This window comes from Staurois parvus, unplaced genomic scaffold, assembly GCF_062004578.1.
Source record: "Staurois parvus isolate SC_StPar_1 unplaced genomic scaffold, SC_StPar_1.0 ptg000090l, whole genome shotgun sequence".
NCBI classification, from domain to species: Eukaryota; Metazoa; Chordata; class Amphibia; order Anura; family Ranidae; genus Staurois; species Staurois parvus.
Genome location: NW_028317886.1, coordinates 8,959,820 through 8,986,992, shown reverse-complemented (window position 1 = coordinate 8,986,992; position 27,173 = coordinate 8,959,820). Strand labels below are relative to the sequence as shown.

General features: G+C 41.6%; 1 protein-coding gene across 1 annotated transcript in view; it reads left to right on the top strand.

Moving 5' to 3' along the window:
- Window positions 1–22,698, top strand: part of ETFDH (electron transfer flavoprotein dehydrogenase) — a 44,343-nt gene extending 21,645 nt beyond the window's left edge. Inside the window, exons 9-13 of the mRNA XM_089670398.1 lie at window positions 13,407–13,550; window positions 17,102–17,270; window positions 17,443–17,625; window positions 18,453–18,674; window positions 22,189–22,698. Coding sequence (XP_089526524.1) covers window positions 13,407–13,550; window positions 17,102–17,270; window positions 17,443–17,625; window positions 18,453–18,674; window positions 22,189–22,352 — 882 coding nt within the window. The 3' untranslated portion in view covers window positions 22,353–22,698. The remainder of the gene's footprint in view (window positions 1–13,406; window positions 13,551–17,101; window positions 17,271–17,442; window positions 17,626–18,452; window positions 18,675–22,188) is intronic.
- Window positions 22,699–27,173: the final 4,475 nt, after the last annotated feature.

The following is a 27,173-nucleotide window of genomic DNA, read 5'->3' as shown; positions in this document are numbered from 1 at the left end:
TAAGCATGCTATTTTTCCTATAAATCCCAGGCTTGTATTATTTTGTCTAAAACCATTGTATTTTTACATTGTATTTTTACATTTGGAGCTATACACTATAACTTTATACTTCAACCTAGAAATCTCAGGGTCCTCCCTATCTAGTCTAACTTGCATATTGTGAAGTGTTGGCAAATTAAAACTGGCTAATGGTATTGGCAACAGAAAAGAAACACTGGTATAGTTGCCACTTTATTAAAGTTTAATTCTAAGCTATTGCCTATCTATGCTTAAACCTGCTCCCACCCCCTTCTAAATCCTATTCTAACCACCCAGTGAAAGGGAGATACTTACAGTGAAGAAAGTAAGTATTTGATCCCCTGCTGATATTGAATGTTTTTGCCCACTCACAAAGAAATGATTAGCCTAAAAATCGAATGATAGGTGTATTGTAACACTGAGAGACAGAAGAGTAACAAAAAATTCAAAACAAATACATGTCTAACAAATTATGCACTGATTTGCATGTTCATGAGAGAAATAAGCATTTGATCCCCTTCACAAAACATGACTTAATACTTGGTGGCAAATCCCTTGTTGGCAATCACAGAGGTCAGACGTTTCCTGTAGTTGGCCACCAGGTTTGCACACATCTCAGGAGGGATTTTGGCCCACTCCTCTTGGCAGATCCTCTCCAAGTCATTAAGCTTTGGTGGCTGACGTTTGGCAACTCGATCTTTGAGCTCCCTCCACAGATTTTCAATCGGATTAAGGTCTGGTAACTGGCTAGGCCACTCCAGGACCTTAATGTGCTTCTTCTTGAGTCACTCCTTTGTTGCCTTGGCCATGTGTTTGGGGTCATTGTCATGCTGGAACACCCATCCACGACCCATTTTCAGTGCCCTGGCTGAGGGAAGAAGGTTCTCACCCAAGATTTGACGATACATTGCCCCATCCATCGTCCATTTTGATGCGGTGCAGTTGTCCTGTCCCTTTTAGCAGAAAAACACCACCAAAGCAGAATGTTTCCACTACCATGTTTGACAGTTGGGATGGTGTTCTTGGGGTCATAGGCAGCATTCCTCCTCCTCCAAACATGGTGAGTTAGGTTGATGCCAAAGAGCTCGATTTTGGTCTCATCTGATCACAACACTTTCAACCAGTCCTCCTCTGCATCATTCAGATGTTCAGTGGCAAACTTCAGACGGGCCTGGACATGTGCTTTCTTGAGCAGAGGGACCTTGCAGGTACTGCAGGATTTCAATCCTTGTCGGCGTAATCTGTTACCAATTGTTTTCTTGGTGACTGTGGTCCCAGCTGCCTGGAGATCATTGACAAGATCCTCACGTGTAGTTCTGGGATGATTCCTCACTGTTCTCATGATCATTGACCCCTCATGAGGTGAGATCTTGCATGGTGCACCAGACCTAGAGAGACTGACAGTTGTTTTGTGTTTCTTCCATTTGCAAATGATTGCACCAACTGTTGTCACCTTCTCACCAAGCTGCTTGGCGATCGTTTTGTAGCCCAGTTCAGCCTTGTGTAGGTCTACAATCTTGTCCGTGACATTCTTGGACAGCTCTTTGGTCTTTGCCATGGTGGAGAGTTTGGAATCTCATTGTTTGATTGCTCCTGTGGACAGATGTCTTTTTATACAGGTAACAAAATGAGATTAGCAGCACTCCCTTTAAGAGACTGCTTCTAATCGCAGCTTGTTACCTGTATGAAAGACACCTGGTAGCCGGAAATCCTGCTGAATGATAGGGGATCAAATACTTCTTTCCCTTGTGAACATGCAAATCAGTGCATCATTTGTTAGACATGCATTTTTTTTAATTTTTTTGTTGCTATTCTGTCTCTCAGTGTTACAATACACCTACCATTTGATTTTTAGACTGGTCATTTCTTTGTGAGTGGGGAAACATTCAAAATCAGTAGGGGATCAAATACTTATTAACTTCACTGTATGCTTGCCTATTCTCATGGCGTTCCGGTCCAGTTATGTGATTGGCTTCAGAGGAGAGGGACAGTTGACAACGGATGCCTCATAGCAAGCATATGGGTGATGTCACAGCCCAGGCATTTCAGCCATTGTCGTAAATCTCTCTTCTCCCCTTAAGCTGGTCACTATGGAGATCACGTGACCGGACCAGAGCACCCTAAGAATGGGTAAATTATAAGCCTCTTCCTTTCACTGGGTAGTTAGAATAGGATTAAGAAGTGGTTGGTTGTAGGTTTAAGCAGAGTTGGGAAAAAGCCTGGAATTACAGTTTAGGGAACTATAGACTCAAAAGTGAATTTGCAATCACAGCACTGTCAATGTTTCTGACCCCGCCTCTGCAGTGATACAGTGCATGGAGATGAAATGAGATTCTTGGAATCAAGATTTTTGTGTTGGATAAAATAAAACAAACATTCTTCAGTTCATTTATATTGCATTGCTTTACTGGGTGGCACCATTCAGCTTTGGTGCATTTTATTTTTCATATGTACAGTAATTTTCAAGAGATCAGGCATACAGGTGAAATTCGAAAAATTTAGAAATTTGTGCAAAAGTTCATTTATTTCAGTAATGCAACTTAAAAGGTGAAACTAATATATGAGATAGACTCATTACATGCAAAGCAAGATAGTTCAAGCCGTGATTTGTCATAATTGTGATGGTTATGGCTTACAGCTCATGAAAACCCCAAATCCACGACCTGGGGGGGGTGGAGCCTAAACATGGCGGTGTCGGAGAGCACGATGTGAGTGCTCTCCGATAATCTCAAACCTGCCCATCCCGAGACCTTCACGGAGTGAAGCCCCACCGGATTGTGGAGGGCCCTGGGAGAGAGAGGCGGGTGTGGAGACGGGAGAGCGGAGCTTGCACGGACCTCCGGGAGGTGAACTTGCTGGGGAGATCCCAGGACAGCTGCCGGGTTGGGCGGTGTGAGCACGCTGCTCGCCGCAAAGGATGACTGGGTAGTAGAGACGCCGGCCGGTTCCCTCGCAGAGAGACAGTGACAGGTCGGCTCCCCTGGCACCACATGAATGGGAACCTGTGCGGATAGAGGAGGAGAGATGCTGCAGGAGTAAGGGGCCAGCTACGGAGGACCCTTGAGGGAAAGTGGATGCTGGCTGGCGCCCTGATGTGACAGGGTGCTTCTGGCGTATAGCTGCCTGTACCCCCTGGCCGGCTGTTTGATCCTGGGTCAGAGAGACCCATAAATATCAGAAGAGCTACTCTCCTTCCCTGAGTCGACTTCTAAGGACCAAGAAAGGAAAGTGAAAGGAGGAGGAAAGAAAGAAATATAGTATCGGAAACCCTGAGGAATCCCCCCCCAGGACTGAGCAGCAGTGAAGACCCCCCACACAAGTATGGAGTCACCGTCCTGAGAAAGGAGGGGTGAGTGAAAAATGTTGGGAGCTTATTGTGTGGTGAACCCCTGAGTGTCATGCGCTACTAGGGGGTGAAGGAGGGGGAGGATTCCCAGGGGCTAGAAGATAAGAAGAGAGGAGGCCCAGGTGTCCTAGGAGAGTAAAGGATATAGGAAAAATTGCAAGTCTACCAAGATATTTAGAGGACATGAAGAATAAAGGTCCCAAGGGAGCAGGGCCCAAAGGGTCCCAAACAGGAACAATAAAGAAATATACACCATATGGAAATACTATGCCAGAAAGGGCCCAAGGAGCAAAGGGGGAAATGGACACTAGTTCAGGAAGTAGTCCTAGATTATCAATGGGCTTGAATAGCAGCAGTAGCCAACAAATAGTGGATGGCCTGGGAAGGAAAGGATCTGAAGGTGAACTACAGGTACCAAATAAGAAGGAGATGACTGAAATGTTTCAAAATCTGGAAAAAACGATAAAACATGAAATAACAGCTATTCGAAACGATTTAGGACATCTGCTAGCAAGAATGGAAGAAACGGAGGAGAAAGTTAAAACCCAGGCCCAGAACATAGATAATCTAAGGAAAAAAATAAGCCAATTAGAAAACAACCAGAAAAAAATGATCTATAGGATGGAAGTTCAACAAAATAAAGAAAGAAGGTGTAATCTTAGAATACGAGGAATCCCAGAGACTGCTAAAGGGGAAATATTATACGAACTAGTCAAAAAAATCCTAAACTCCATAAGAGATAGACCTGAAACAGACGGGATCAAGTTAGACGGAGTATTTAGAATAGGAAAGTTCAATCAGGCTACTGAGAAGGAAAGACCGAGGGACATAATTGTCCAGTTCCAAAAATTTGGGGCCAAAGAGGAGATTTGGAAGAAGACCAAGGGAAGATCATTAATTAAGTTTGGAGACTTGATTATCCAAATTTATGCGGACTTAACAGTAGAGACCCTAAGGAGAAGGAGATCCCTGAAACCCCTGTTGGAGCAAATGAGAAAACAGAATGTGCAGTATAGATGGGGTTCCTCAGCATTTCTAATTGGCTGGAAAAATGGGGTTACAGCGTATTTGCGATTTCCGGAAGATTTAAGAGATTTTTGTTATAGACTGGACTTGCATAGAATGGAGATAGCTGGGTGGGAAGAAGAAAAAGAAGACAAAGGAAATATAACTAATGCAAGAAAAGAGGACTGGCAGCACGTCGGGGGGAGGGAGAATTAAGTAGAGAATGAGGTTTTTTTTTTTTTTTTGTTTTTTTTTTCTCTTACTTCACTCTCTCGCCACTGGTCTTCCTCCTCCGGAGGTCGAGATCCGCTTAGAGGATACGGTTAAGGGTGGGAGGTAAAGAGTAAAGACTCTCGCTGAGTCTAGACTATAGAAAGAGGGAATTGGGCGGGTCGGAGATGAGGCGAGCCGTACATAGGTGGAGCTTACGCCCTAAATTTTAATCAATGGTGGAAATGGATCCACAAATGATTTGTAGGCAGTTTATACGCCTAAAAATGGGTAGGGGAAAAAAAAGAGAGGGTGGGAGGGGTGGTAGGAAGGGGAAAGGAGGGGGGGTGGGGCTAATATTCTGCAAGTCATTTGGGCCTAATAGGAGGAGACGAATTAGAAGAGAGATAAACAAAATCAAGAAGGATGGAAGAAATACAGTTTATAACATATAATGTGAATGGGTTAAATTGCCCTGGGAAAAGATTCAAGTTGTTTAAAGAGCTACATCATAGGGCAACATCAGTGGTATTTTTGCAGGAGACACATTTTGAGATAGAATCTAATGTGAAACTAAAATCCAAATATTATCCTACATGGTATTACGCTGACTCTCCAATTAAAAGAGCAAAGGGGGTGGCAATAGGATTGGCAAAAAATATGAGGTTTGAGTTGGAAGATGGGACTGACCCGGAACGGAGATTCCTGTTTTTGAAAGGTAAACGACAGGGAATTGAATGCACACTAGCCAATATATATTGCCCCAACAAGAAACCTGAGATCTTTCTGAAGGGTCTGCTAAAAAAATTGATAGATTTTAAAAAAGGGCGTTTGATAATAGCAGGAGATTTAAACCTCTGTATGGACCCACAGATAGATGCAACCTCCCTTGTGCAGAGAGAAGGGGGTAGGTCCCTGAGAGCTTTGAGGAAGGTGATCCACGAGTACCAACTGGTGGACACCTGGAGAATAATGCATATGAAGGACAGAGACTATACCTTCTTCTCTAATGCACACGAGATATACTCGAGACTGGATTACATTTTAATAGATCATCAACTCATTGAAATGCTGGTTAAAATAGAAATAGAGACAAGAACTTTTTCGGACCATGCCCCAGTTGTAATGAAAATGGGATGGGGAAAAAGGTGGACGGGAGGTTTAGGATGGAGGTTAAATGAGGCTCTTCTCTTTGATGAGGATATTGTGCAGAGGATCAGTGAAGAGACTAAGGTATATTTCCAGGAGAATGAAACATAGGAAGTATCGACAGCTACAGTATGGGAAAGTCATAAGGTATATATAAGAGGAATCCTGATTGCGATGGGAGCAAGGAAGAAAAAAGAAAGAAGAGAGAGGGTTAGCGGACTCTTAAAGGAAATCCTGGAATTGGAGTGGATACATAAGAAAAAAATAACAATAGAAACAAGACAGAAGTTAGGGGATAAAAAAGACGAATTAGAGAGATTGATGGATGAGGAGAGGAGAAGAGTATATAATAAAGTATTAAGTGAAAGATATAGATGGGGTGATAGACCAGGAAAATACTTAATGAGAGCCCTGAATAAGAAGAAAAACAGGAATTATATAGAAAAGATAAAAAGCCCTAAGGGGGAGATGGTCCACTCAACTAAAGAAATCATTAAAGTATTCACGGAGTATTATAGAAAGTTGTATAACATCAGCCTCCAAGGAACATCAAAAGAAACTAGAGAAGGTATTAATGAAAAAAGGAGGATATATTTAAAAAATGCGGGATTGCCAAAGCTTAGTGAAACACAACTGAACTCCCTGGAGGCAGAAATCTCTCCGGAAGAAATAGAAGTAGCATTAAGAAGTACAGGAGGAGGGAAAAGCCCAGGCCTGGATGGTTATACTGTTAAGTACTCTAAAAAATTTAGTGAAGTACTGTTACCAAAGTTAAAGAAATATATGAATGACTTGGGAGACGGGATGGAGGTGAGGAGGGAATCCCTTCAGGCCCAGGTAGTTCTCATCCACAAGGAGGGAAAAGATCCCTCTCAGTGCTCTAGCTACAGACCAATTTCACTATTAAATACAGATACTAAGTTGTACGCAAAGGTCCTAGCAAACAGGCTGAAAGATCTAATGCCCGAATGGATCCATGGAGACCAGGTGGGCTTTGTCCAGGGGAGAGAGGGTAGAGATAATGGCTTGAGAACTCTGATGCTTATCCAGAAAAGTAGAAAAGGGAAAACCCCGGTGGTGCTCTTGTCAATTGATGCCGAAAAGGCGTTTGATAGAGTGGACTGGGGCTTTATGATAGACAACTTGGAAGGGTTGGGGATTGGAGAGAGAATGCGAGAATGGATAGGTAAACTAGGAGCCCACCGCAATCATCACGGTAAATGGGGAGAGGTCGGAATCCATTGGGATGTCCAATGGAACAAGGCAAGGATGTCCATTGTCCCCCTTGCTGTATGTATTGACATTGGAACCCCTGCTATCAATAATAAGGAATAGTGGAGCGGTAAAGGGAATCCAGATAGAAAATATAGAACATAAAGTAGCGGCCTTTGCGGACGACCTACTGTTTTATGTAGGCAAACCCCGAATAACATTACCAAATATAATGAAGATTCTGAAGGAATATGGGGAACTATCTAATCTAAAAATTAATCCAACAAAAACTGAGATTTTGAACATTAATATACCAAAGAGCGAAAAAGAAAAACTACAAAAAGAATTCCCCTTTATTTGGAGAGAAAAAGATATAAAATACCTAGGCATAAAACTCGCTACCTCATATAAACAACTGTATAGATTAAACTATATTTCTCTGATAAATGAGATTAAGGACGAACTAAAAAGATTAGAAGAAGGAAATCCATCATGGTTAGGACGTATGAACCTAATTAAAATGGTAATTATACCTAAAATACTCTATAGATTTCAAATGATCCCGATCAAACTCCCAGAGGTGTTTTTTAAGATAATGAGAAAAATGTTAACAAGATATATATGGAGGAATAAAAAACCAAGAGTATCATATGAAACACTAAGTAGGACTTAAGAGAAAGGGGGGATGGGACTACCTGATGTCAAGAGATACTACAAAGCAGTAATGTTAGCAAGAATTTATGATTGGACTTTTAATCATAAGGGGAAAAGTTGGGTAAAAATAGAGAATGATCTGAGTGGAATTAATTTGAGCAAGATATGGGTTCCAGCACATTATAGAAGAACCAAAGAGGGCACAAGCACCTACACTTTAATTGTCTTAAGGATATGGGACAACTTACATAAACACATGAAATGGGAATTCAACTCTATATTAATGCCTCTTGCAAACACGGAATTCTTCCCTCCGGGAAAAGATGAGATATCAGGGAGATGGATTAAAAAGGAAGATATCCAATTGAGAGACGTATTGGTAGAGAGGGAATTGAGAACATTTAAAGAATTAAAAGAGATGGGAGGAGATATGTTTACTAAAATAGATGAGTGGAAATATCATCAATTAAAATGTTTTATAGGAACTCTCCCAAAACCCTTGAGATTAAAAAAGGAATGGAACATGTTTGAAAGGCTATTAGAAACACGTAGAGATGGGAAACACGGAGTTACAAAAATGTATAGAATACTCACAGAACTAGACACAAAGTTAATTTTTATAGTAAATTGGGAAAGAGATATGGAGGTGGTGATAGATGAAGATCAACAGAATAAGATATTTAGACTAGTTCACGAGAATGTTAGTATGAGAGACGTTGAGATTAACTATAAATGTTTGAAACGATGGCATATCACACCGAGCACTGAGCACAGGATGAGGGGGGAGAATTCAAACATGTGTTGGAGAGGATGCGGGGAAGAGGGCACGGTGTTTCACATATGGTGGCAATGTCCAAAAATTCAGGTTTACTGGAAGACAATAGTCAAATTAATAGAAAAAATAACTGGAAATGACATAGGATTAGACCCAACCATTTGTCTCCTACATAGTGTTGAGACAACAGTAAATAAATATAAGGAATCAGGTGTATGGTACTACTTAAGTGCTGCAAAAGGGTTGATCCCCAAGTATTGGCGGAAGGTAGAGATACCAACGGAGGAGGATTGGATCAATAGGGTAAACCAGATTAGCAGAATGGAAAAATCTTATCATATTCAGGAAGATAGGATGAAAATATACTATTCACGATGGGAAAAATCGGGATTGAAAGAGAAATATAGAAAACTCTAATCTAGGAAGTTATTCGAAGTTATTGGGCCTAGAGAGATTGGAGATCTTGCAGAGGGGAGGGGGGGGGGAAGGGGGGAAATGGTGGGTTGGGAGGGAAGAGAATAGAAAAGAGGTAAATAGAAGGGACAGAGTAGAAATGTATGGATATTTATATGTATTTGTGTCTCTTTTTATGGATTTTTGTAATAATATGAAAAACTAATAAATATTTAAATTAAAAAAAAAAAAAAAAGAAAACCCCAAATCCACAATCTCAGAAAATTACAATAGTACATGCAATCAATAAAACAAGGATTGTACATAGAACAATATCAGACCTCTGAAAAGTATAAGCATGCATATGTACTCAGTACTTGGTTTGAGCCCCTTTTGCAGCAATGACTGCCTCAATGCGGCGTGACATGGAAGCTATCAGCCTGTGGCACTGCTGAGGTGTTATGGAAGACCAGAATGCTTCAATAGCGGCCTTCAGCTCTTCTGCATTGTTCGGTCTCATGTCTCTCATCTTTCTCTTGGCAATGCCCCATAGATTCTCTATGGGGTTCAGGTCAGGCGAGTTTGCTGGCCAATCAAGCACAGTAATCCCACGGTCATTGAACCAGGTTTTGGTGCTTTTGGCAGTGTGGGTAGGTGCCAAGTCCTCCTGGAAAATGAAGTCGGCATCCCCATAAAGCTCGTCTGCGGAAGGAAGCATGAAGTGCTCCAAAATCTCCTGGTAGACAGCTGCGTTGACCCTGGACTTAATGAAGCATAGTGGACCAACACCAGCAGATGACATGGCTCCCCAAATCAACACAGACTGTGGAAACCTCCCACTGGACTTCAAGCATCTTGCAGTGTGTGCCTCTCCATTCTTCCTCCATACTCTGGGTCCTTGGTTTCCAAATGAGATGCAAAAGTTGCTCTCATCAGAAAAGAGGACTTTGGACCACTGAGCAACAGACCAGGTCTGTTTTTCTTTAGCCCAGGTAAGACGCTTCTGATGTTGTTTGTTATTCAGGAGCGGCTTGACAAGAGGAAAACGACATTTAAAGCCCATGTCCAGGATCCGTCTGTGTGTGGTGGCTCTTGATACACTGACTCCAGCCTCAGTCCACTCCTTGTGAAAGTCCCCAACACTTTTGAATGGCCTTTTCCTGACAATCCTCTCCAGGCCGCGGTCTTCCCTGCTGCTTGTGCACCTTTTTCTTCCACACTTTTTTCTTCCACATACAGTGGGGATCGAAAGTTTGGGCACCCCAGCTAAAAATTTGTATTAATGTGCATAAAGAAGCCAAGGAAAGATGGAAAAATCTCCAAAAGGCATCAAATTACAGATTAGACTTTCTTATAATATGTCAACAAAAGTTAGATTTTATTTCCATCATTTACACTTTCAAAATAACAGAAAACAAAAAAATGGCGTCTGCAAAAGTTTGGGCACCCTGCAGAGTTAATATCTTGTACTGCCCCCTTTGGCAAGTATCACAGCTTGTAAACGCTTTTAGTAGCCAGCCAAGAGTCTTTCTTGTTTGAGGTATCTTTGCCCATTCTTCCTTACAAAAGTCTTCCAGTTCTTTGAGCTTTCTGGGCTGTCTGTCACGCACTGCTCTTTTAAGGGCTATCCATAGATTTTCAATTATGTTGAGGTCAGGAGATTGTGAAGGCCATGGCAAAACCTTCAGTTTCGGCCTCTTGATGTAATCCCCCGTGGATTTCGAGGTGTGTTTAGGATCATTATCCATTTGTAGAAGCCATCCTCTCTTTAACTTCAGCTTTTTCACAGATGGCATCAAGTTACTATCCAAAATTTGCTGAAATTTTATTGAATCCATTTTTCCTTCTACTCGTGAGATGTTCCCTGTGCCACTGGGTGCAACACAACCCCAAAGCATGATTGATCCAACCCCATGCTTAACAGTTGGACAGAGGTTCTTTTCATTAAATTCTGTGCCCCTTCTTCTCCAAACATACCTTTGCTCATTCCGGCCAAAAAGTTCAATTTTAACCTCATCGGTCCACAGAACTTGTTTCCAAAATGCATCAGGCTTGTCTATATGTTCATTTGCAAAGTTCAAACAATGATTTTTGTGGTGAGAACGTAAAAGAGGTTTTCTTCTGATGACTCTTCCATGAAGACCATATTTGTACAAGTATAGTGGAATAGTGTACCACAACTCCAGTGTCTGCCAAATCTTTCTGGAGGGATCGTGCAGTCAAACGTGGGTTTTGAATTGTTTTTCTCACAATCCTGCGAGCTGTTCTGTCTGATATTTTTCTTGGTCTTCCAGATCTTGCTTTAACTTCCACTGTTCCTGATGACTGCCATTTCTTAATTACATTCCGAACAGAGGATATTGACATCTAAAAACGCTTTGCTATCTTCTTATAGCCTTCTCCAGCTTTGTGAGCGTCAACTACTTTTCAGTTTCAGTTTTCTAGACAACTGCTTAGAAGAACCCATGGTTCTGATTGTTGGGGCAAGGTCAGATGAGTCTGGGCATTTAAAACCTTTGAGCTTGACATCACCTGGTCTTCCCAGACAATGATTGAGAACAATCCATGACACTGGCAGGTCTCAGCTTTGCAAAGGGGGCAGTGCATGCTATAAATTCTGCAGGGTGCCCAAACTTTTGCAGACGCCATTTTTTTGTTTTCTGTTATTTTGAAAGTGTAAATGATGGAAATAAAATCTAACTTTTGTTGACATATTATAAGAATTGTCTAATCTGTAATTTGATGCCTTTTGGAGATTTTTCCATCTTTCCTTGGTTTCTTTATGCACATTAATACAAATTTTTAGCTGGGGTGCCCAAACTTTCGATCCCCACTGTAACATTCTATTAATGTGCGTTGATACATCACTTTGGGAAAATCCAACTTCTTTTGCAATCGCCTTTTGAGGCTTTCCCTCCTTATGGAGGGTGTCAATGATGGTTTTCTGAACAACTGTCAGGTCAGCAGTCTTTCCCATGATTGTGATTCCTACTAAACCAGACTGAGAGACCATTTAAAGGCTCAGGAACCCTTTGCAGGTGTTATGGCTTAATTAGCTGATTAGAGTGGGACACTTTGAGCCGAGAATATTGCACCTTTTCACAATATTCTAATTTTCTGAGATTGTGGATTTGGGGTTTTTATGAGCTGTAAGCCATAATCATCACAATTGTGACAAATCATGGCTTGAACTATCTTGCTTTGCATGTAATGAGTCTATCTCATATATTAGTTTCACCTTTTAAGTTGCATTACTGAAATAAATATATTCTAATTGTTCGAGTTTCACCTGTATTTAAATTGCCGTCTTTCTTAGAATCCTGTTCAAAGGAGCTGCAGTGGCTATTGTAGTGAAAGATTTACAAAAATGAACCATGCACAGTATACTTGGTTTATTATTTCACTTAGAATACTATTATGTTTGCTTAAAGTGTAAAAGGAGACATACAGACAGATGAACTGTTTTTTTTTTTACCTTCCAAAAAGAAGAAACTACAATTCTTCATAGCCAGTTTTCTAATCAGGAAAACTCATCCAGACACTACACCAAGATCCAGACCATTCACTTTTCACTACTTCAATCAAAGCAATACAGCTTGGTCAGGACTGATTGCATAGAAACGCTCATCAGTTCACTAATGGTGGCAACTCTGTGTTCTCTCCTCCAACCAGACGGCTTAAAGTGGAACTTAACTCATCTAAACAATAATGTAATTTTTTGTCCCTACCCCCTCCCTCTTACACAAATGCTGTAAATATGTATTTTCTTTTTTTTTGTTTTGTTTTCTTTTTACCATTTTGTTGATTTTGGGTATCAGGCCTACATCAGGCCCCGCTGCTTCCTGGGATTGCTACATCATAGCTAACCCAAGAGGCAGTGTGCTACAAAGCTGTACGTTTGTGACATTTGTGCATGCACAAAATGCTGTAGGGCACTAAAGTGCCCATCGACTAGAAGCTGGCAGCGTTTGTGCGTACATGCTGCAGTCTGCTGCCGGTCTCTGCCAGTTCCCAAATTCCTGGAAAAGACCAGTGGTGCATCAGCACACACAATGTTTAAAAGGAATGGTAGTGTGGAAGAGGGGCAGGAGGTGGTAATTTCAGAGCCATTACGTTCCACATTAAATTGACAGGTTTACAGCACTTGAAATTGTGTGACTGCTATACAGCAATGTCTCATCTCCCAGCTGATGATGTTCAGGGACTTGCAGGGGGATGGTGCCAAGGTAAATTGTACAAGTAAAAGTAAACCCTTTCTTAGAGAGAGATGGAGGCTACCAGTATTGACCTTCTTTTGAATATACTAGTTGCTCAGACACTTCAGTTTGAGTCGCTGACCTGGAACAAGTATTAATATCAAAAAGTAAGTGTAAGGTTTGTGTCCTGGGATATTGAAGTCAGAGGGTTGGCATGACCATGAGGCAACTAGCATTTACGGAATGATAAGTCAGCAACAGCAGACTCAATGTTTCTCCTAGAAACATTTTCCTGGATAATTGGGAGACTGTTACATGTGCCAATGCTTATAGGTTACAAATTTTGCTTTACAAACCACACACACACACACACCAATTGTAATGTGACAACTACAGTACATTGTAGTTTTGCTAAGATTGGCGTCCTATGTAATTGGGTTTTTTTCAGGTTGGTCTAGATTATCAGAATCCATATCTGAGCCCCTTCAGAGAATTTCAAAGATGGAAACATCACCCCAGTGTGGCCCCTACTCTGGAAGGTGGAACAAGGATTGCTTATGGAGCGCGAGCACTTAATGAAGGTGGATTCCAGGTAACTTCACTCTTTTCTGTGTGGTGGGACCATTGGTGGGAGGGGTAGGCAAATGAAGACTTTGATAAAGGTTGGTATTTGGGTAGCTTTTCTTGGGAAGGTGGACTCCATTAGCAAACAGAGAGGGGATGGACAATGTAATTAACTGGTTTTGATTGGCATTGAGGTGATGTGGATTAGATTTTAGGAGTACATAAGGTGCCTTAACCATTACCCGTCCGGCCAATAGCCGTTTGGCGGCTTGAAAAGCGCTGCAGCTTTCCGGGTGCACGCCATTTGGCGTGCTCCCGCACATGCGCGGTTTGCGCGGTTGCAGAGCGACGCAGCAGTGCGATCTGTCACCGCCCGTGCACCTCGGACACGGCCGATGACAGATCCGAGTACCGGCTCCCGTTGCCGGTACCATGTGACCTGCTGTGACCAATCACAGCAGGTCACATGACAGTTGTATACAATGGATGGCTTCATTCATGATGCCATCCATTGTATACTAGTGCCTAGCTGTGAATGGTCACAGCTAATCACATGCACATGTCATGTGATTGGCTGTGACCAAATCACAGCTAAGCACAAAAAAAAAAAAAAAAAAAAAAAGCTGAATGAATCGATTTCATTCAGGTAAATGCTTGCTTATAGCAAAGTAATTCTTTGCTATAAGCAAATTGTGTAAAAAAAAAAAAAAAATACTGATCACTTCCCCAAAGTAGTACAGTGTTACTATGGTAACATTGTACTATTTTGGTCATAGTAAAATATGAAAAAAAATCTTAAAAAAAATAAAAAAAAGTAATAAAAAATTAAATATAATAAAAAAATAAAAAAATTTTTTTTTTTTTTCATACTGTCACCAGTCAGTGTCGCTGCTCACCGCCATGCCAGTTATATGATGACGCTGTACTGCACTGGTGACAGTATGTAAAAAAAATAGTGAAAATAATTTTTTTAATTTTTTCATTTTCCGAAAAATTATGACAAAAAAATACAACTTCAAAAAACTCGCCATGCCTCTTATGAAGTACGTCGGACTGTCTACTCTGCAAAAAGGGGTCATTTGGGGGATATCTGTACTATTCTGACATTCTTGGACCTCAAGAAATTAGATTGGCTGTCAGTACTTCAGGATTGATCAATATTCAGATCTATACCATAGTTTGTGAACTCTATAACTTTCCTACAAACTAAAAAATACATCCTAATTTGGGTTATTTTCACCAAAGACATGTAGCAGAATACATCTCGGCCTAAATTTATGAAGAACAATTATTTATTTGTAAACTTTTATAACAGAAACAAAGAAAAATGTGTTTTTTTTTCCAAATTTTTGGTCTTTTTTTGTTAATTTAGCAAAAAATAAAAACCCCAGCGGTGATTAAATACCACCAAAAGAAAGCTCTAGTTGAGTGAAAAAAATTATCAAATTTTAGTTTGGGTACAATGTTGTATGACCGCGCAATTGTCATTCAAAGTGTGAGAGCGCTGAAACCTGAAAACTGGCCTGGGCAGGAAGGTGTAAAATTGCACGGTATTGAAACGGTTAAGGAATGGAACAATAAAGGTTTCATGCTCTGCAGTAAATGCAGTGTTTCATGAGACCTCATACACTGGGCTTAAAAAAAACACCGCTTTTAGAGGCTTTTTTTTTTTTTTTTTTTTAGCCTGTAAAAGCACCTTTGTGTAAGCCTATGTGTCCATGCACATATTATTGTTTACAGGTGCATTAGAAGAAGAGTATTTACAGGCTTGGAAAAGAAAAACCTACCAAAGGTGTACTCAGTAAAGGGGCTGAAGAGCAAAACAAACGCTTAACTAGCCTACATGCTAGACGTGTCTAGTATTTGAGTGTGAATGCATTCCAGTGGTCAGAATAAGTTAATATTTTGGCCAGTGGAATCCATTAACGCTCAAACAGTTGACAGCCTAAACATGTACAATATGCATTTTTTTACTGCATTTATATGCATCTTTTCTCCTGCCAGGAGTTCTGATGTTAAGAGTGGCTAAAACTGACACCCTGAGTGCATGAGGCCTAACTATAACTGGCTCCCTGCAGCCTTTAGTTCCTTGCATGTAGGCAGCTTAGGCCTATATTCCCAATAGCTTTAGTGGAAAAAACATCTCCCCGATCCCATAAGTCTGCAAGTTATACTTTGTAAATAGCTGTATGCTACTAGCGTGCAAAAATGTTTCTACTTTTGGAAAGTATGGTCCATCTCTCGCAAAACCATAAACAGCCAAAAATGCTAACTTAATTTTATCTCAGCAGTCATTAACCACTTGCCCTCCTGAGGATTTACCCCCCCTCCCCCTTCATGACCAGGCCATTTTTTGCGTTGCTGCGCTGCGTTATTTTAATGGACAATTGCGTGGTTATGCAATGCTGCACCCAAATGAAATTTATGTCCTTTTTTCTCATGAATTGAACTTTATTTTGGCGGTATGTGATCGCCTGTGGAATTTTTTATTTTTTGTGCTATAAGCAAAAAAAGACCAACAATTTTGAGAAAAAACAATATTTTGGACTTTTTGCTATAAAACATGTCCAGTAATAATCAAATTTCATCATAAATTTAGACCAAAATGTATTCTGCAACATGTCTTTGCTAAAAAAAATTCCCAATACGTGTAAATTAATTGGTTTACGTGAAAGTTATAGCGTTTACAAATGGCTGTATAGATACTGGGATTTTTTTTTTTCTACTAGTAATGGCGGCGATGAGCGACTTTTAGCAGAACTGCAGCGGACATTCTGACACTGGGGGGGGGGGGGAATTAACTTGGTGCCACTGTCATCCCCAGTGCCACCAATACAGTGATCAGTGCTAAAAAAAAAAAAAAAGCACTGACACTATACTAATGGCACTGGGCAGGAAGGGGTTAATGTGAGGGTTAATCAAAGGATTAACTATGTGCTGGGAATGTTTTACTAGGGGGCAGGGGTGTGTTCTTTACTGTAAGCACACTGAACGGGATGGTTGTGCTGTGCACAGCCATCCTGAGCAGTGCGCTCGAGCTGACATGGAGGAAGACTGTTTGTAAGTGATTGTTGGTAATCATCAGGCGCCGGCGGGTAATTACCGGCCGGGACCCGGTGAATGACACCTGTAGCTGCAAATGGTGGCGCGGGTAGGGTGCGTACGTGGCTCACGCACACCCCCTACCCAGCAATGCAAAATCGTGTATATATACACGTGATTTTGCACACAGGTGGCACCCTGTAGCAGTACATCTGCTATAGGGCGGTCTTTAAGCAGTTATAAGGCATGTGTAGTTATAGTGTACTTGGTGTCATTAAATGTACAGTAAAGGCTTGTCAAATATAGGAAATAATAACTTTTACCGCAGTGAATGCTTTCCAGACATGCATATGACCGCTAGAGGGAAACTCTTTATTAAATATGTCAGTTTCAATAGTACTTTACCATAAATGGTACAATAATAATTGAAAACCGCACAGCTGAAAAAAAAAACTGTTCCACTTAAGACATCCAAAGCTGGTGAGAGAAATAAATCCTAATTTTTAGACATACTGTATATATGCTTTTCATTTCTAGTCTTTACCAAAACTGACATTCCCTGGTGGTGTGATGGTTGGTTGCAGTCCTGGGTTCATGAATGTACCGAAGATTAAAGGTACTCATACAGCAATGAAGAGTGGTATGCTGGCCGCAGAATCCATCTTTAAACATCTGACAGATGAAAACCTCCAGTCAAGTACTCAAGGTTTGAAAACTCAATACTTTTTAATTCTGTTTATTGCATTCTTTTCCAGTTTATTTAGTACTGGTCCTTAGATCATTTTTAATTGTGTAACTTGACTAATAAAAATGCATTTGTGAGGCTGTGCCACATAATCTAGAAATAGCTGTATATTTGCTTTATTCTTGGGATTTAGGGCTCAGTGTTCCAGAGTATGAAGAGAACCTAAGGAAGTCATGGGTCTGGAAGGAGCTCTACTCAGTGAGAAATATTAGACCTTCCTGCCACAGCATTTTTGGATTGTATGGTGGCATGGTCTACACTGGCATTTTCTACTGGATACTAAGAGGGAAAGAGCCTTGGACACTTACACATAAAGGTAATTGTGTGAAAACAATGAAGGTCACTACCAAAACCCTTTTATCCAAAGTTCAGTTTTTACCTGTCATGAATAAAATGGCTGGGCTGCTGACCTCTTTCTGAAAATGCTAGTTACTTGACTGTTTTGCTGACCCACTAGCTTATTATACTTTTCTGAATTGCTGATGTACGACAAGTATTCAGATCAAGAAAGTTAGGAAAGGTCCACTGTCTTCAAATGCATTGTTGTTCTGGGTCAATGGTTTTAACTAATGAAGGTGGAGGTGTAGTAGCATAGTCACGGTAGCAACTTCACAAGGAAAAACTCTGATAGCAGCCCCCATATTTCACTTAGAATAATTACGTTTACCTACTAACTGCAGAAACATCATTTTAGATAGCTTAAAGAAAAACTGTAAAGAGAGTCTAAGGAGGCTGCCATTGCTGCCTTTTTCTTCTGAAAATACTAGTTGCTTGGCTGTCATTTTTGATCTCCTGTCTCAGTACTTTCTGATGCACTGACCAAGAACAAGTATGCAGATCAGAAGTTTTGACATCAGTCTGACTTTCCTCTCTTCATGCTTCATGTAACTGAGTAGTCTTAAGGGGAGGTCAGCAATGAGAGCCCCTGCATTTCATTCACAGGTTTCCTTTAATACTCGAGAAAGATTTTTTACTTATTTTCATGTTTCTGTTGTTAAGATTTTCTTATTTCCAGTAACTGCAAACCAGGTAGCTATCCAATTCCTCCAAATTTTACCTGACACAGAAAAAAACTGCGGGCCACTAAAGTTCTACAGTAATTATTTCCTTGCACGTGTTTATTATTTTTTAATTTCTCACCAGGTTTAGATTGTAATCAGCTCAAGCCAGCTAAGGATTGCACTCCTATTGAGTACCCTAAACCTGACGGGAAAATAAGTTTTGACCTGCTGTCATCTGTGGCACTGAGTGGTACTAATCATGAGCACGATCAACCAGCACACCTGACACTACGAAATGACAGTGTACCGGTGAATAAGAACTTAGCTGTATATGATGGCCCAGAGCAGAGATTCTGTCCTGCAGGTAAGTAGCTTGTTGTAAATGAAAAAAAAAAAAGCAAGTCTGTGTTTAAAGAGAAATTGCACTCTTCCTAAGTCCTCACAAAAAAATCCCTAACATTTGTCCTTCTCTTAGAATTAAAAAAAATATACACTATATTGCCAAAAGTATTGTGCCTTTACACACGCATGAATTTGAATGGTATCCCAGTCTTGGTCCGTAGGGTTCAATATTGAGTTGACCCACCCTTTGCAGCTATAACCGCTTCAACTCTTCTGGGAAGGCTGTCCACAAGGTTTAGGAGTGTCTATAGGAATGTTTGACCATTCTTCCAGAGGTGCATTGGTGAGGTCAGGCACTGATGTTGGACGAGAAGGCCTGGCTCACAGTCTCTGCTCTGATTCATCCCAAAGGTGTTTATCAGGTTGAAGTGCAGGCCAGTCAAGTTCCTCCATCCCAAACTCGCTCATCCATGTCTTTATGGATCTTGCTTTGTGCACTGGTGCGCAATCATGTTGGAATCAGGAAGGGGCCATCTTCAAACTGTTCCCACAAAGTTGTGAGCATAAAATTGTCCCAAATGTCTTGGTATGCTGACACCTTAAGATTTTCCTTCACTGGAACTAAGGGGCCAAGCCCAACCCCTGAAAAACAACCTCACACCATAATCACCCCTCCACCAAACTTTACACTTCGTACAGTGCAGTCAGGCAAGTACCGTTCTCCTGATTTATGAAGGTTCAGGATCCATGGAAACCATTGTAATGTCTGTACAGTCAAGGCTACATTGTCTGAAAGAGCCTGCACCCGCTGGCTAAATATGCCACAAGAGCACAGTAGGGCTAGTAATGGGGCCAGCACCTTTGTGAACACCCAGGATGCAGATGAAGGGCTGACATAACAGGGCCACACACTGAAAATGTAGAGTGCTCACAGCAAGGCTTAGGAAATGCTGGTGCTTTGGAAGAATGGGGACATGTAGGTATGTTGATGTTCACATAAGCCAGGAATTTCCAGGGAGGAGATGACAAACCTGGTGGATTACATGCAGAATATCTGTGCTCTTTTGGGTTAGGAACCATAAACCAGATGGAATAAAACCCCTGAAGCTTTTTTTTACCACAGAAACTAGGGCGATGACACCCAAAAGGGCTACATGGAGATCTGCAGTTCTGTGTAGACACAAAAAGGTTGGAAATGAGAAAACAAGTAGAGGACTGGGGGGTGAAATTCCAGCTTGTAGCTCCAGGAAACTGCTTCCTGCACCCAAGCACAAAGGCTAACATCGCACATCATCCACTTTGGAGCTGGAGGTACACCTACATGTCAGGGAAGGTTTGTCTAAGGGTTTGGTAGAATTTCATGTTGGGAGTTATTTCAGAAAACTGACATTCTAAAGCAAGCCCGGATTGACTCGGAATCAGTCTCAGAAGCTGTTGGCCATAGGCAGATCACATACACAAACTGCAGGGAAAGGCATGAGCGCAAACTTGTGCATTCTGCAGTTAAGGGCTTCTGGGGATTTTTGCCATAACGTCTTGCATGAGGGGAGGAGCTGTCCACATCCAACAGAGCTAGGAAAGATGAGGGAGAAGAAGGTAACATGATTCCAGGCTGCAGAGATCAACTGCACTGGTGGTTATGCTTCAAGCAGCATCAGCGTCTTTAGCAGAGTGTGAGCTGGAAGCACCCAGTACAGCAAGACTGCCATCCCTTTCCCCCACCCCATCTAAAATCACACATGACAGTTAGGCAATGTAACACTTAAAATGTTACTAAACCCCGGACCCTGCATTCACTATATTTGGTCTCCCACAGTCCACAGAACATGGAAGTCCTATTATTTTAGTAAATATAAACTGCTAAATACATTTTCTCATCAGCAGTTGGAGCAATCTTGTGACTTCTCTCAGTGTTCAGTAGAGCACATGTTAAAGCTTGTAGGTGGTTTTCTTTCTTCTCTAGGAGGATGCAGGACCCCTGACCTCTGTCTGGACAGTGCTGATTGGCTACGGTTCAGTCCTGATAAGACGTGGACATTTGAACAAGAGGAGGAGCAGAGAAGTCAGGATCAAACAGCCTTTTTATACAATGCAGAGGATTAACCTCTTAGGTTCACAGTGACTATAACAAGCATGCTTTACTGCATATACAGACTGATTTTACTGTTGTGGGTTTAGTAACACTTTAAGCACAAGGAAAGTCCTCAGTTACTTACAAAACCCAAACAGCTGGTAGCAGGTGAGGGTCGAATGGCCAGAGGTGACTGTGGGCCACAGTAGGCAGGCGGCTGAAAAGGACAGAAGATTGGAGTGGCTTTTTGCCATGCAGGAGCAACAATAGAGAGAAGCTTCCCAGATGCAGAATAACAGGGAAGAGTGCATGGATGTGGGCCACTTCACCTCCTGGACGATGTAGGTGCTCAGACCCTCACACCAACCTGTTCTGCAGAACTGGCAGAAAGTGGGTATTTTAAAGGCTATAAGCTGTAAAAGCAAACGAGGTGCGTCCCAGTGCTCAGCTCAATTAGCCTATTCACAGCGTGAGGGGAAGCACTGAGGCAATGCCAGCGGAACTGGATCTGGAAAGTACTGCTTCACTTAAGGATATGTTCACGTTTGGGAACATGCTACATGTTTCACCCGTTTTTAGGTTGGAATATGTAACATGTTCCCATAGCTGCAGCCACACCTGCTGCCCCCCTCCCTCAGACAGGTAGTACAGGAGAAGTTTCCCCGTACTATCTGTCAGATTTGAAAACAGCATGGCCGTTCAGGGGCTCCGCCCACGTAGCCGCATCACTCATTTACAGAGGTCTGTGAATGAGTGCCTACAAGTCCCAGCAGCCTTAGCAGCTGTCAGCTTGTAGTTTTCAGTGAACTTTCAGGATGCATCCCGTACGGCATGCAGATGATATGACAGGTCTGCAGAAGACCTGCGTGGCATCAGCGATCTACTGATCACTGGTGCAATGCTTTCCAGGCTCCTGTAGACAAAAATAATAAATGCACATTTTTTACCTGCAAATAAAAGTGCATTTATTATTTTTGCCAAAAAGGTGAACTTCTCACAACTTTCAGCAGGGTTCAATCACAGTACTCCAAAAGCTAGACTCAGGATGTCTGGATGAACTACATCAAAAAGACCAGCTCTAGCAGCAAAGTACAGAACCATCAGGCATGAAAAGAGATTGCTAGTAAAACTAGGTTTGAGACTCTTCCCATTAGACCTAAAGAAAACGCATCCATCCTCTTCGGACATGAAAAAAAAAGTTGGGGTTATCCAGGGCTGGCTTATTTATTTTGTAGTATCCAGTACTCCTGTAGCCGGCAGTATAACCCAAAGGTTAAAGACTTCTTGTTCCTCAATAGACGAGAAAGAAATGTATTTAAGGCATTTCTAAGTAAACTGTTTTAAATCATAATGTGCTGGGGTAGAGGACTATGAAGGGATAAAATGGTGTGAGATTCCTGGTGACATCTAGAAATGGTTACTATCAAGTTGTACAGCTTAACAGATTATCTTTTTCTTTATACAGGTGTTTATGAATTTGTTCCGCTAGAATCGGGTGAAGGCTCACGGTTGCAGATCAATGCACAGAACTGTGTCCACTGCAAGACATGTGACATTAAAGATCCAAGTCAGAATATTAACTGGGTTGTGCCAGAAGGAGGCGGTGGACCTGCTTACAATGGAATGTAATTCACAATGGACAAGCAGTATTTTATCATTTTGTGACTGATGCTACCTTCTGAGACCAGAGAGGAAAGCTGTTAATTGTTAAAAATGTGACACCAAAGCAGGACAATTCTGCTTACGTGCTCCTGAGATTGCACTAACATGTTTAGATGGGCATCTGATTTTTCTGTTTAAAATGGTTTATTGCTCCATAGAATTATTAATTCTATTTAACTGGTTGGATTGAAGGCTTTTGCAAGACGCACTTGTACCATAGTCATGCCTTTTTGTGAATGTAAACTGAAACAGAAGAGCTTTATATGTCAAGATTTTTTTATGTGCCAGAAAAAAAAACAATTTTTACAAATCATTTTTGCTTTGTGAGTTTACCTGTGCTACGGCAAATGTTTGTTACTGTACACCAGGCTGGAATATGTGCAAGGTGATATACAGTTGCAAGAAAAAGTATGTGAACCCCTTAGGATTACGTGGAGTTTTGCATGAATTGGGCATAAAATGTGCTCTGAACGTCATCTAAGTCACAACAATAGAAGAACACAGTCTGCTGAACATAATACTACACAAACATTAGATGTTGCCATGGTTTAATTGCACATAACATGTAAACATTCACAGTGCAGGGAGGAAAAATTATGTGAGGCCCTAGCTTAATGACTTCTCCCAGAGCTAATTGGAGCCAGGAGTGAGCCAACCTTGACTCCAATCAGTGTGATGATATTGGATGTGTTGCTGACAGCTGTCCTGCCCTTAAAAAACACACACCTGTTTTGGGTTTACTTGTTTCAAGAAGCACTGTCTGATGTGAACCATGCCTCGCAGAAAAGAGCTCTCAGAAGACCTACGATCAAGAATTGTTGACTTGCATGAAGCTGGAAAGGGTTACAAAAGTATCTCCAAAAGCCTTGATGTTCATGTGTCCACAGTAAGACAGACTGTCTACAAATGGAGAAAGTTTAGCACTGCTGCTACTCTCCCTAGGCGTGGTCGTCCTGTAAAAATGACTGCAAGAGCACAGCACAGAATGCTGCATGAGGTAAAGAAGAATCCCAGAGTGTCAGCTAAAGACCTACAGAAATCTCTGGCACATGCTAACATTTTTGTTGACACATCTACAATAAGGAAAACATTAAACAAGAATGGAGTACATGGGTGGACACCACGGAGGAAGCCATTGCTGTCCAAAAAGAAGATTGCAGCACGTTTGAAGTTTGCAAAAGAGCACCTGGATGTTCCACAGCACTACTGGCAAAATATACTGTGGACAGATGAAACCAAGATTGAGTTGTTTTGGAAGAACACACAACACTATGTGTGGAGAAAAAAAGGCACAGCACACCAACATCAAAACCTCATCCCCACTGTAAAACATAGCGGAGGGAGCATCATGGTTTGGGGCTGCTTTGCTGCCTCAGGGCCTGGACGGATTGTTGTCATTGATGGGAAAATGAATTCCAGAGTTTATCAAGACATTTTGCAGGAAAACGTATGACCATCTGTACGCCAACTGAAGCTCCGCAGAGGATGGGTGATGCAACAGGACAATGACCCAAAGCATACAAGTAATTCAACAAAACAATGGCTGCAACAGCACAGAATACGCCTTCTGGAGTGGCCCAGTCAGAGTCCTGACCTCAACCCGATTTAAATGCTGTGGCATGACCTTAACCTCCCTGGCGGTATGATTATTTCAGATTTTTGGTGCTGAAAGCGGTACCATTTTTTTGCATGGAAATATGTATTTTTTTTATTGTAGGCTGTAATTTTTAGGAAAAACTCACTGAAATCTGTCTGAACAAGAGTCTAGTAAACATCCCGGGTATGATAAAATTTGAAACACAAAATCATAAATTATAATTTAATAAATAATCATAAAAATAATATAAAAATAATAAAAAATTTAATTCAATAATATAATCAAACCAAAAACACTGAAATGTGAAATAGAGCGCCAAGTTCGCACATTACTGAGCTCAGTCGCAAAATCGTTTTCAGTTTCTGATGACGAATTTCCCCCACGAATCATTATCACTCAATTCTGTAAGTGGTTCTGATTTACTATCGCTGTTCTCTAGCTGATCTAAACCGCTTTTGACCTAAAGGGACACTTTTTGGACGCCATGGACATTTCTCAGTTTCCAGGCAGAAAGAACAGACAAAATGCAGGCAGGGCACAGGACAAAGCACTAGGGACAAAATGTATGTGAAATAGGTTGAAACAGCAATGTTTTACTGTGTAAAATGAAAAAAAAAAAAAAAGACATTTTTTTAAATTTCCTGCCGCCGGTGGCGCCCGTACGTCCCGACGTCACAGGGACAGGACACAGAAGCCGGATGCCGGCATCGGCCGGAGGAGATGGCCGGGGACGCTGCAGGGGACACATCGTGGGAGCGCAGGGTAAGGTAAGTGAAGAACACATGCCGGAGCAGCGCCGCATGGTATTCCCGAGTGTAGCTCGGGGTTACCGCTTTTGGTACTGAAATGTTACCCCGAGCTACACTCGGGAATACCGCCAGGGAGGTTAAGAGAGCAATTCACACCAGACATCCCAAGAATATTGCTACACTGAAACACTTTTGTGAAGAGGAGTGGTCCAAAATTACTCCAGATCGTTGTGCAGGTCTGATCTGCAACTACAGGAAACGTTTGGTTGAGGTTATTGCTGCCAAAGGAGGGTCAACCAGTTATTAAGTCCAAAGGTTCACATACTTTTTCCTCCCTGCACTGTGAATGTTTACATGTTATGTGCAATTAAACCATGGCAACATGTTTGTATAGTATTATGTTCAGCAGACTGTGTTCTTCTATTGTTGTGACTTAGATGACATTCAGAGCACATTTTATGCCCAATTCATGCAAAACTCCACGTAATCCCAAGGGGTTCACATACTTTTTCTTGCAACTGTATAGTAGCCATTATGCATCTGCATACATTAGCTTTAAAAACAAACTGTGTACTTGCTATGGCACTGATACCTACACATGTTGTGAGACTAATTCTAACATGGTCATTCAGTTAGGAAACCATGGGCAGTGTTCAGAATTGTTTTAAGACCAATTCGGGACAGAATTTGTATTTGATATAGCCAGATATGGGCTGGAACGTCTCTCATGTTTTAAAGCTGTATTAAACCAAAAATGTATTCTATTGCAGCTTATCAATCATTGGATGTGGTGGCTGCCTCAGGGTTGGGGGTTGGCTTTTTTTAGTGAGACACAACTCTGAAGGAATGAGCACAGGAGGCACCACAGAGAACAGCATTGTCAGTCTGAGGGGGAGGGGAGTGTTAAAGCACATTTAAATACTCTAAACAAACTGAAGCCAAACTAAAGTTCTCACACTTTTTAATCACTTACAGCAAACCGTTTTTTTTTTCCTTTTGGGATAAAGGTTTTGCATGAATAAATTAAAAGCTGATAATTTTAACCCTGCCACTGATGGGTGGTTTGTCTCATCCATGTAAACTGATACATTCATGCCACTTTTGAAAAACTCGCTGGCTGGATCACCAGATGAAAACAGAAGAAAGAAAGCCTAAAAAGAAAATAATGCAGCCATTGCATCTAAGAATTTGAAAGCTGCAATATAATTGTTTGCTTTTGGGTTTAACACCACTTTAACTGCTGCCCGTGTTTCCATTGAGGTTTTTCCCTCATTCTGCCTGAACAGGATAATCTTTGCAGTGGGAATGCAGACCACAGAAAAAAAAAATCTGACAAACGTTCTATTATTCAGTTATACATTTTTACATTTACATTTGACTTTTCTCTCACTTTCTGATCTGATAGATACAAAGGACTGAGGAAGCAACCTCCCAAAAAGAGATGTAGAAAATGGGGGGGAAATATTTGAGAGGTTAAAATCAGTTTCCAGCTTTATCCAAAATTAAAAAAATATATACACTGCTCAAAAAAATTAAAGGAACACTTTTTATTCAGAGTATAGCATCAAGTCAATTCAACTCCTGGCATATTGATCTAGTCAATACCTGGACCCTACAGCGGTTGCACAGACAGTCCAACTCTTCCAGGATCGCACATCAATACGTGCCATTGCCAGGTTTGCTGTGTCTCCCAGCACAGTCTCAAGAGCATGGAGGAGATTCCAGGAGACAGGCAGTTACTCTAGGAGAGCTGGACAGGGCTGTAGAAGGTCCTTAACTCATCAGCAGGACCAGTATCTGCTCCTCTAGCAGGCCACTGGTGTGAATGTCTCTGACCAAACAACCAGAAACAGACTTCATGAGGGTGGCCTAAGGGCCCGATGTCCTCACTGCCTGGCACCATAGAGCTCAATTGGCATCTGCCATTGAACACCAGAATTGTCAGGTCTGCCACTGGCACCCTGTGCTTTCCACAGATGAGAGCAGGTTTACCCTGAGCACATGTGAGAGACATGAAAGGATGTAGAGAATGTTATGCTGCCTATAACATCGTTCAGCATGACTGTTTTGGTGGTGGGTCAGTGATGGTTTGGGGAGGCATATCCATGGAGGGATGCACAGACCTCTATAGGCTAGACAATGGCACCCTGACTGCCATTAGGTATCAGTATGAAATCCTTGGACCCATTGTCAGAGCCTGCGCTGGTGCAGTGGGTCCTGGGTTTCTTTTGGTGCACAATACCCAGCCTCAGGTGGCAAGAGTATGCAGGCAGTTCCTGGAGGATGAAGGCATTGATACCATTGAATGGCCCCCACACTCGCTTGACCTAAATTCAATAGAACACCTCTGGGATATCATGTTTCTGTCCATCCGACACTACCAGGTTGCACCTCAGACTGTCCAGGAGCTCAGTGATGCCCTGGTCCAGATCTGGAAAGAAA